The sequence below is a fragment of the Trachinotus anak genome, unplaced genomic scaffold (genome assembly GCF_046630095.1).
Source record: "Trachinotus anak isolate AG129_WGS33_773 ecotype Australia unplaced genomic scaffold, CSIRO_AGI_Tana_v1 ptg000019l, whole genome shotgun sequence".
NCBI classification, from domain to species: Eukaryota; Metazoa; Chordata; class Actinopteri; order Carangiformes; family Carangidae; genus Trachinotus; species Trachinotus anak.
This window is the reverse complement of record NW_027273870.1, coordinates 6,700,156-6,711,219: the sequence shown is the minus strand read 5'-3', so window position 1 is coordinate 6,711,219 and position 11,064 is coordinate 6,700,156. Positions and strand designations below refer to the sequence as shown.

Here is an 11,064-nt window from a genome sequence, read left to right as displayed (position 1 = left end):
TTGTAAAATGTGAGGTGTACTTTGTTGTTTACACTGGAGTGGTGTGTATTTTGTGACTGTTGGTCTAAATATATGACATGAATATTCAGGCTGAGGTTAAAACTAGACAACAGATTCCCTCCTGTTCTGCTGCACCACACAGTCTGTGTATTGTTGTGATTTAGTTTCAGAGAATCTCTGCCTGTGGGCAGTAGGCATGACGCGGTGAACCAGTGAAGTTTTCCTGACTGTGTCGGCTCACACTGAGCTGTATACTGGCAGACTGGGATGTCGCTGTCTGCGAGCTGTGAATCAGCTACTGGGTCTTCTGCTAGAAAAAGGCTGGTCTGGATGAGAGTGTGTGTGTGTGTGTGTGTTTTAGTTCTGAAGACATTTCATAAGAGTGACTCAAAAAGTTGAAAAGAGACAAAGAGAAATTCAACAACCTTTTATTTTTTTCCCCATTTTGACTCTTTCACAATCAAAAATGAGTGTTTTTTGTAACCATTTTGCATATCCACGTGAAGTATAGTATTACATAATCACTTCTGGACAAGCCTTATTCAATTTTTTTTCCATTTCGGAAAGCCTTTCGGCAAACAACAAAGGTTATACAGTAACACGTAGTACAAATGGTAACTGGGGCAAAGGGCAGCAAGGGTAAATACACAGCACAACCAGGAAGAGCATAGAGCAAAATGACACAACATGATGACAGAAAAATACACATAATAATAGCCAAAAATAATAACAGAATATAATAGAAAATAACATTATTATTAAAATAATAATAAAATAATAACAGCAGTATACAAGAGATAAGAGAGACAACTTTACATTTATACATAGTGACCAGAGGCAGGCACCAGGAAGTGAAACAGTTAAACTTGTAAAGACTGTATGATCTACTGCAGCTACTGTAGCTAAAACAACTCAGTGCAGAGGTGAGTGGGATCCTTAAGACATCGGCCAATGTGGGGACGAGGGACAACACAATAAAGAGGCACCTTATGAAGAGAGAGCAGCTTTGCTGGTTGCGACTGAAGAGCCATTTCATTTATTAGACAGACAATATTTTTGTCTGGAAAAATGAAGATGTATTGATTTTTGTTGAACAGCTGGCAAACAAGGCTCGCCTTGTGCTTGTCAGGTTTTGCCAACAGCACTGTGTGACTGCATAGCCTTGATTGACAGGAGAAAAACTGGCCTTAACTTTTTTTTTTGACAGCTTTAAGTGTCAAAGAGCTTGGATCACCTGAACTAGGAGCCCAAGCTGAGTCTGAAAAAAGTGTACCTTTCTGTCTTTCTTTTTTTTTTCTTTTCTTTTTTTTTTTTTTTACAAGTTGTGGCTCACACTTTAAGTTAAAAGAGCATCTTTGAGGCATTTTCTAGACAAAGAGGACAAAGAGGGACTGTACAAGGTGTCTCAACGAGAACAAACTGATCACTTTTAAGTCTACAACTTCCCCGTCCCACTGTTTTATTTTTTGTTGTTTTTTGCCACATTTTTCTTCTTAAAATATATATTCCATATATGCAAATTTATATGTCACAGTAATATACAATCTAAGTGCTTCAGAAGTGAAGAGGATTTGTGTGCAGATGATGAGAAGTTCAAATGGTACAGATGTGTTCAGAGGGAGGACGAATGTAACTCTTTGCCAAAAAAGGGAGATGCTAAAGGAAGGATGTGTATCTTTGGTCAAAGGAATGTTCCCATAATGCCACAATAAACGCTGGCCAGCCACCAAGGCAGTTTACAATATGAATATTTGATTAAATGTTTGAATTTTCCACAAGGGAAATTTCCCAGACTCCAGCTCTGCAGAGTTTCATTCTGTCCCCTCCCTCATTAAGTGATGTATTGTTTGAATTGGAGGAATAGGTGGGAGGTAGGAGAGAGTAAGGGGAAGGGGAACAGGTGACACAGTGAAACTTGATGTTGAAGTCACATCCTAACCACACCTCACACAGATCACTGACTTCTTTTCTGTCTTGTAAGGTGGTGATGTGAGTCATAGTTTTAGTTGTCTATCTGCTGTAGACAACAAAGAGGTGATAGGAAGATGCTCAAGCTGCTCCTATTTGTCCTTAATCTCGCCTCTTATTACGCCCACCCCTCCCACCACCGGATCCCTTTTTCCCTCCCTCCTTCTTAGACTCCGCCCTCTCATTCACCTGAGACTTGACCTCCTCTGCATACTCAGTCTCATTCTCCACCTCTTTGCTCTCCCCGTTGGTCTGGGAGCTGTGAGGGTTGCTGGGCAGAGCTAAGTAAGGGTGCTGCGGCAAGGTGGGAGAAGGGGACATGGAGGTGCTAACATGGCCCTCTACTTGCGTTCCTCCTCCCCCATTGGACAGTGCTCTGTACTTGAGGCGGAGCTTGTGAGGCAAGGCAGTAGCTTTGACCTCAGCTTGGTACTCTCCGTGCGAACCAACAGCTCCCGCCGCCTTCTGGTGATAGCTGCTGATGTCTGAGGAGGACGAGGAGGGGGACTCGTCATCTGTGGAGCCCTCCTTATCAGAGCTACGAGGGTCCCCATCACTGGAGGAAGTGTCTTTAACGGAGGAGTTCTCCTGATAGAAACCATCAGCTTGGGGGCCTCCCTCGTATGTGAGCACTGGGGGCTCTTCGTCCAGTGTGTTGAGGTAGCCGTTGTGCTGTGTGAAGGAGGACTTTCCCTCCTCAGTGTTGTGGATCAGATCAGGGGCAAAGGGGTTCTGGTGGCTTTCTGCGTGCTGAAGACTGTTCTCCTGATCCTGGTAGCTGTAATGATGATGGTTGTCATGCTGCTCTTGGGCATTGGGATTGTACTTTTGCTGCAGCTCCACTGCTGACTCAGCATGATCATTGGTGTACTCATACTGAGGCGAGTCCAAGGTCTTCGTCCTCTCTAGCTTCTCAGCGACCTCTGTGATGGTCACTGAGCAGTCGGAGAACTTGGAGGTTGAGGTGTGCTGGCCATGTTGCGGCGGTCTGCTCTGCTGGGACTGCTGGTCCTCTGACCTCTGGCTCTCCATGGGGTAGCAGCCACTGCTGGAGCGGTACAAGATGACGCTCCTCTGTGCAGAGGTGGCCTGAGGAGCAGGGCTGGAGGCCTCCATGTGGCACTGCTGCTGCTGCTGTTGGTGGTGCTGGTAGTCCATGGCACTTTCAGCCAATGGGGTGCTCTGCTGGTGAGGAGAAACCAGAGCAGTGTGGCTGCCATGATAAGCCCCAGTTGGCATTCCATTTGGTATCCCATTAGCGATCCCATCGGGAATCCCGTTGCTTTCCAGCCTGGACATCTCCATGCTTGAGGGCTCACTCTTTATGTTGTAGCCCATGGGCTCTGGGCTGTCCCGGGAAGAGCCGTCAGACATGTCAGAGACAGAGCCCCGCGGAGAGTACTTGTGGAGCGAGGTGTGGCGCTCACCACGGCTCGACTGCTCAGTTTCAGATGAGTCCGAATTCAGCATCACCTGCGATGCACTTGAGTAACCACTGCTCGAGAGGTAGGCGTTACTGTTTGGGGTGCCGTTGGTGCTGCTACCATTGCTACCAGTGTTGGCACTTGCAGCACTGTTGGAGATCTGCTGACTTTTCTCCATGTAAGAGGCTGTGCTAATGAGGCCAAAGCGCAGCTTGAGCTGAAGGAGTTCTGTCTTTAGACGAACGTTCTCCTCATTCAGGGCCATGACCCGGTTCTCTAGCACCATGTCATTGAGGCGGCGCTTTTCTCTTGAGCGCTTGGCTGCTTCATTGTTCTTCCTCCGTTTTTCCCAATAGGAAGCATCTTTCTTCTCATCAGAAATAAACTCTCGCTTGCGACGGGAAGTCATAGTCGGCTTGCTACCTTTAGCCTGGCGGCTGATCCTTGCTCCACCTTCAGAAGCAGGGGATGGGATGCTCCCACTGTAGGGAGAAAAAGTTTCTACCTCCATGGTATTCTTGTTGCTGGTTGATTGGAAGTGTAGACTGATACTTTCCATTTTTTCCCAGCTGGGGGCCAGAGTTTGACTCTAGCAAAGGGCAAAGGGCAAAGGGGGGAAGGGAAAAGATGTAGAACTATATGAGCCTTCTTCTTTTTACTAAGAAGTGTGACCTATGTCGCAGGGTCAGCAAATATTTCTGGATGAGGTATTTGTGCTCCTTGAAGGGATAGCCTCATTGATTTCTATTATGTGTTATTCAAGATCAAAATGTTCAAGTGTCCAAATTAGCCAGGAAGATTAAAAAGAGGTGGAACTCCACAAAAACCTCAGACATTGAACTCGTGTTGTGAACAAGGAACCTAAAAAAAGAAAGTAGTTTGTATTTTGAGCAAAGAGTCTTCTAGTCAATTGTTCAAAGCAGTTTCTGGAGTCTCGCTGGAGGTGATTTTGAGCTTATCTGCGTCTTCCTCAATCTTCAGCAGAGCTGTGATGCCTGTCAGGCTGCTGCTCTGCGTCTCTCAGTGTCTTACACAGGATGTAGGTCAGTCCGTCTACTTCCGGGCTCCCTGAGGATCTTGCTTCAGTGCTGCTGTTTGCTGACCACTACCTGGTTTATGGAGAGAGGGAGAGAAAGAGGGAGAGGGGGAGAGGGAGAGAGTTAGATTAGCTGTAAAACCACTGCTGTTCATTGTGGTATGTATGATCCCTTCAGTGTAACCTCTAAGGCTTGAGATCAGTACGCTGTCTGTTTATCACAATTCATCCTGCGCAGATAATAATAATTACATAACCCTCAGAGTTACAAAATGTTTGTCTTTCTTGTCTTTGTTTCCTTGACTTCACAGAGAAAACGAGGGTGGATGCAGAGCCTGAGTAGCAGCACACTCGAGTACACAGGGCTGCTGCTGCTGCTGCTACTGCAGAACTCTTGTGTAAGACTGAGGCACCGTCATAGTCACATAACAAGGACTGAGGCAGGCTGACCTGGTGCCAGCTATGCAGAGACTGACAGATAGAGGGCTGAGGGAGGGAAGGAGTAGAGGCAGATACATATGGTGTATTATCTCCCCTATGACATATTACTGTAGTTATAATACGGTTTATGATGAAACAAACAGTTCGTAATCACAACCTCTGCTTCTATATTTTATTTCATGAACACTGGGCCAAATTGAAACTCATCACACTCATTGAGGATTGGCTGAAATAGCCTTATGGGAGTGATTACAGTTACTGACATATCTGGACATACATCTGTGTTAGGCTGTGTGTGTGCGTTTCTGTGGGGGAAGGGGAGATCTCCATCACTGCTGTAATGTCTCTGGTAGCTGTCATACTGTCTGAAATTACACAACACCACAAGCTGCTGAACTTCCTTATGTTGTGTCAACATAGCTCTGCAGGAAGCTTTGCTCACACGACACATCTTGCGCCATAAAGTTAACAATACCCGATGCAGCATGGGGCGGATGTTGATGGCGGTCCAGCATTATGTAATAACTAGATCTGCTCTTGTTTTAGACCTGATTCCTCTGCTTCTCTCACTGCACAGCATTACACAGTTGATATGCAGTAATTAATAACACATCATTACACTGAGCCCCGGAGTCCATTACAAACATGAAAACATCTTTTTATGACACACTCACACAGGGAATGCAATAATCTAGGTCACTGTGCCTGTGGGTAACAGTGACTCCTCTGGTGTCACTTTTCATTCTCAACGCTGGAATTAAAAGGAGAACAAATATGAACTTCTATCATTGCAAATGCTTTTACTGGTCTTGTGTTTCCCTGACGTCTCTATTATTTGCTTATTCATTTATTTTTTAAGGCACTGGAGACTTGAGTTGGTGAAACACACTCAGTTAAATGGACGCTGAATCCTTACAGTCTCACCTCAGTCCAGTTCAGTCATTTTCAAATGTCAAGCAACTTTTGATCGGGCTTTCAAACCTTTGTTACTTAAATGCAAATAAGAAGAACAAGTGTGCAAGTAACATATTGTTGCAGGAATTATGTTAAGGAATTGTATTATGCTATTAAAGCAGCAATGACTGGAACCCTGAGGATATCTCCGGCAACTTTCTGACTATGTACCTCAAAAACAGCAAATGTTGGTATTGCTATAGTAAACTGTGCATCAGTTTAAGGGACAGATTGTGTTACAGCTGCGACTGCTGTCAGTCCTCGTTGACGTCATGTAGGGCAAGGAATGTGACTTACAATCACAATTTTGAAAGCTCAAAAGTTCAAAATCTGGTATGCAAAGATAAAGTCAGGCCTGGAAAGATATAAGGGAATTTTGGAGTGTTGCTGAGGGAAAAACAAACAGCCCCTGGTCCCAATTCATGCTACCGTTTGTCTTATGTTTCCTCTGTATAATGAGGCCTTGAAACTGAGACCAGACATGACACAAGCAGAGAAAGCAGACCCGAACAAAAAAATCTCCTCCGACTGTTCCCGTTATTTAAACCATAATGATGTAAAGAGTGCAAAAAAAGACGCTCACTTCCCAAACAGAGTAGAACAAAAGTGCTACGGTGGAACAAAACTGACTCACATCGACCTTCCTTGACTGCGCTGCGGCGTATTGTTCCCACATAACAAACCACTTACTTCACACCACAGAGTCAATGCCACACAGCTATTTAATCTAGTAAACATCTTCCCCAGACTGGTTACTGCATTTCTCTCCTTCCCCCCAAAGTCAATGACCCTGTTGCATAATCTCTCATTCAAAACTAACCCCACATTGTGACCTTGGAACAACTTGATTACAGCTCAGAATAATTAACCATTTATTTACCTATGCCTGTGATGTTGTAACTCAGGGGTTTAGTCTAGATATGCGGCCGGCTATTCGTCACAATGGATTTTCCTGTAAGTGGCAATGCAGGATTTTGTCCGTCTTTTGTTTCCTTTTCGTGAAGAACTGAAGAAATGCTACAGTGAACAGACTTGGACTCAACCACCAACAGATGTGGAAAAATGTAGGGTCAGCCCCCATCTCTCCCCAACCCTGAATAATTTTCATAAAGACTTGCGGGGGGGGTGGGGTGGAGGGTGGGGGGGGTGGGGGGGTGGCGTGAAACAAAGGCGGGCAGGGAAGGAAGCACGCATACGTCTGCGCTGTCCCACTGACCTAGAAACGACGCTAAGCAGTAAACACTCCTCCTGTCTTTGACGGTGCGCCATAAAATAGGTCAGTAGGACTGCATGGGAGGGAGGGCAGGAGAGGGAAAGAGAGTATTAGAGTGCACTCTAAAAATAGAGCGACAGAAAGAGGTGAGGGAGGGAGGAAGCAGAGGAGCGATGGGGTGACGGTAGGAATTCAGTTGGTGGAAATGAGAGGAATTTTACAGAAACTGCAGCAGGAGGAATAAAAGAAACAAACTTGCATACGCCATCTGCCCAAAAATCGGATTATGAAAGACCCGGTGATTTTCAACATTAATTCCTCTTCGCTCTAGAAACCCTGCAACGCCTTATGCAGCACATAACAATATGCATCAGTAGCAGATAAAAAACGATAGAGAGAGATAGAGAGCGATAGGGAGATGGCATTGACGTCAGAGCACACACCCATCTCTGCGGCCAAATTCACACATAACAGGCTCTCTCTCAGGACTGCATGGGGAGGGGCTGCTGTCGGTACTCGTAACGTACGTGATCTGAATTTCTCTTGTTGCAGAGCAAAGCTTGTATAACACATGCAGATTACAGCGCAGCAGGCGCTACAGGTTAGCGGCCATGAAAGCCAGAAATCTCCCCTTTTCCTATCCCCTCTGTGAATGTTGTTCCCTGAATAAAAGCAAAAAACGAAGCTAGAAAAGAGATAGTTACATTGTGCAATTGGCTCTCTGGGCAGAGGCTAATTGCCCATTAAAAAAAGGAGGACTGGCTGCAGCTACTGGAAGCAGTGTGTTTCAGTGTATTTCTGGCTGAGGAAAAGTCTAGCTAAGAAGTAGTTCCCAGGCACTTGCCGCTCAGGGAGGAATGCTTCACCTCTGACCTCCTCTGAGGCGAGTGTGAGTAAAATACATGGCACCCCCCCCCCCTTCCTCCTTCCTCTAAGTGATCCAACACCACACACGTGGAGGGGCCCCTGCTAGGAGCCTCAATCCTGCCCCGTGGTTTTGTGTCAAGAAACAAAACTAGGAGACAAGAATCCAGACCTTCCAGGTCAGTTAGTGAGACCTATATGACTGTGTGCCATTTAACACTTCCTCAGAGTAATACGTGACCAGACACACTTCAACTTGTACCAGTGATAAGTGACTGAATAAACAGATAAAAGCACCTTTTTTAAAGAAAGTTACAAATTTGTTACGGAGTGAATCTAATAAATAAGCATGACCTTATTTTGAAATTTACAAATCAGTATGAAATCACATACTTGCTCTTTAGAGATTATTTGAATCGTACTTAGTAGCATGTGACCTTTATCTTTTTCTGTTAAATCAGATTTCCTGCAATATGTTCCCATCTCTGCTAACAAGTCAAAAGTTTTTAAGGTACTTACAGTCAGCAGATTCACAAAGTAAAATCACCAAGAGAAAAAAAATCCACAAATATTTTGATTCATAGTCTCTAAAGAAAGAAAATTGGGACAAACAGCTCAACTTTTTTTTCAACTACTCTTCAGAACAACAGACAGAGCGCTCAAAGTAGTCCAAAGACTTGCCCCGTATACCTCATGTGCCTCCTCACCCAGTTACAGGTCTGACCTATATTCAGAGCGCTGGCTGGGACAGAGCAATGCAGACGGCTCTGAAAACAGACCAGCTGGCAGCAGGCGGATACAGGCTCACCAGAACTCTGCCTGTCTTCGCCAGACAGGGGTTTCCATGCATTGCATCACATCCTGAATGTTCACTTGTTATTCTGATTTCACAACAAAGTCACGCCAAGACCTCACTGGGATCTTGGGAGACGAGTTTTGTACCAAACAGCAAAGATTGTTACATCTGGTTCAGCCTTGCTTAGCTTTTTCTATCCTGTTTGCTCTTGGAGGAGAAAGACTGAGCAAGTTAAAAATAGCTCGCAGACGTTGTGCAGCTGTGTTACATCACTGATGAAGGCATTTCTAAAATACAATTTCCCCTGTGCCAACTTGCTAAATGTCTATCTGCTTTAAAAATAATGATGAATGTTAATATGGGTATGAATGATGAGAAGAAAGCACAGGGTGTGAACGGGAATCAATTACAGGCCTCTCTGTCCCAGGAGAGAGCTGCTGTTTATTGCTTCTCCCTGCTGTGCGCTGGTTATGTCATACCCTCCAACTCCCTCAAAGCAAAGCTTTGTGCTTTACTTAACACACCTCAAGAGTAAAAAAGAATCACCCAGTGACTCAGTCTGAGCAGACATCAGACATTTTGTGCTAGTTTTCTCCTTTGAACTGAAACATTTATTATATGATAGTGATGTCACCCAAAAGCAGTAGCAAATGTTCTTCACGTCTGCAGGAAAGAAGATTTAATGGTAACATAAGCATGACTTTTTTTTAGTTCATTCAGTTTATAGTATGTTACTGTTACATTGCACATTTTTCTCCTGTAGTATCTCTGTAATACTCTGTGAATAGGATATCTATCAGTATAGATAAGATATAAACTTTACTAAATGTATCTATAATCTCCACTTTTACATGAACTTTTTTTTTTTTCTTTAAGTGCCATAAACAATACCCTTTACATGAATTAGTATCCTAAAAGAAGCCATGCTTGAATTCAGTCTAATGTTTGCATCAGGTGGACGGTCAAAGAAATTCATTAATATCTATGCAAATAAAATCATCTAATGAAAAACAACAACATGCACATACAAACAGAAGTATAACATGTGCAGGGGCTAACGCAGCACCCCGTGTGTCTGCATTAACCAGACAACACATCCCGAGTAACAGCAGCTGCCCCCATTCCCTGGAAAACACCACCATGAGGGAGATTACCTCGCCTTGACATTGAGCACGTAATGTGGAGTACGGTCACCTACTGCTCCCCCAGCCTGGCTACATGCTTCCTGTCAACAACAAAGCAAGAAAAACGGAGACAAAAACTGGCGACAAAGTAGCATTTTCTTCTGTCCCCGCCAGCGCCGTGTTTCATGTGACAAAAAACAGCCGCAAACGTCTCAAAGTCACGGAGGCACGCCGGCAGAGCCGAGAGTCGCCATGTGAACAATAACCGGCCATGAGCATCATGTCCTCATGTCTCTCTCCCTCTCTGACGGCTGAATCTCCTGTTCAACCGCGCCGAATAAATAAAGAAATATCACAGAGACGCAGACAGACAAAGACAAAGGGCGCAAGGCAGCTCAGTCAAACATACCTTTCCCATGTCCTGGAGGAGGAGGAGGAGGAGGAGGGGGGGAAAGATTCAGGCTTCCCCGACACAAAAGCTGTCTCGCTCCCGTTTCCTCCTTTCCTTTTTCCCTTTAGAAGAAACCTCCCTTCAAAACGGAGAAGAGAGAGAGAGAGAGAGAGAAACTTTGCTCTCCTTTTGCTGTCGGTGCCCCGGTCAGTTGCGGTGGAGTCAGTGGGTCGGGTGGATGCTGTTTCGGGCTCTTGGCTCGGGCTGCCTGTGTGTTGTGTGCGGCCGGACACTGCTCCAGTTTCTCCGGCTTCCTTTCTAGAAATATGTGTTAGTAGGTCAGCGGTTGCATAACAGCTCTTAGGCTGCCCAGTCACGTTTTTGTCCTCTGTCTCTCTCCCTCTCTCTCTCTCTCTCTGTGTTATAAACCTCTCTCTCTCCTCTCCACCCCTGCACCTATATTCCCACCTTTCCCCCGTGTTGTAATGCCAACTCTTTTACGATAGCGGGGAAGTTTATAACGGGGGCACGGATGCGTTTACACGGACACCATGTTATACTGAGACGTCCAATAATAGCATGTAACAGCATGTCCCTCAGCTGTCTTAGCGCAGAGACACTGTTAGATATTCTCTCATTAGTCCTTAGTATATATTTCCTCCTGGTGACACTTGGAGCAAAGATAAAGTTAATTCTGATAATGACAGGTAAGGACCTCTGATGGGTCCCAGGACCATAGTTTAGTAACCTCATGGCCCAACAAAACTTTGTGGTGTGTGTGTGTGTGTGTGTGTGTCATAAAAGCGAGATATGGATGTTTTGGTTCGTTTCTTCCACACTTTTACCTGATTAC

General features: G+C 45.0%; 1 protein-coding gene across 4 annotated transcripts; it reads right to left on the bottom strand.

The window, feature by feature from the left end:
* Window positions 1–412: 412 nt before the first annotated feature.
* On the bottom strand, window positions 413–10,662 carry nfil3-5 (nuclear factor, interleukin 3 regulated, member 5). Of its 4 annotated transcripts, none has more exons than XM_071504426.1 (2): window positions 10,230–10,662; window positions 413–4,501 (listed from the first exon to the last, which is right to left on the bottom strand). In XM_071504426.1, exon 2 carries the CDS (start codon window positions 3,949–3,951, stop codon window positions 2,071–2,073), a length of 1,881 nt encoding a protein of 626 aa, XP_071360527.1. In that variant the 5' UTR covers window positions 3,952–4,501; window positions 10,230–10,662; the 3' UTR covers window positions 413–2,070. The 4 variants fall into 4 exon arrangements, with proteins under 4 accessions (XP_071360527.1, XP_071360528.1, XP_071360525.1 ...); XM_071504427.1 differs by lacking the exon at window positions 10,230–10,662 and adding an exon at window positions 9,851–10,204; XM_071504424.1 differs by lacking the exon at window positions 10,230–10,662 and adding an exon at window positions 8,420–9,826.
* Window positions 10,663–11,064: the final 402 nt, after the last annotated feature.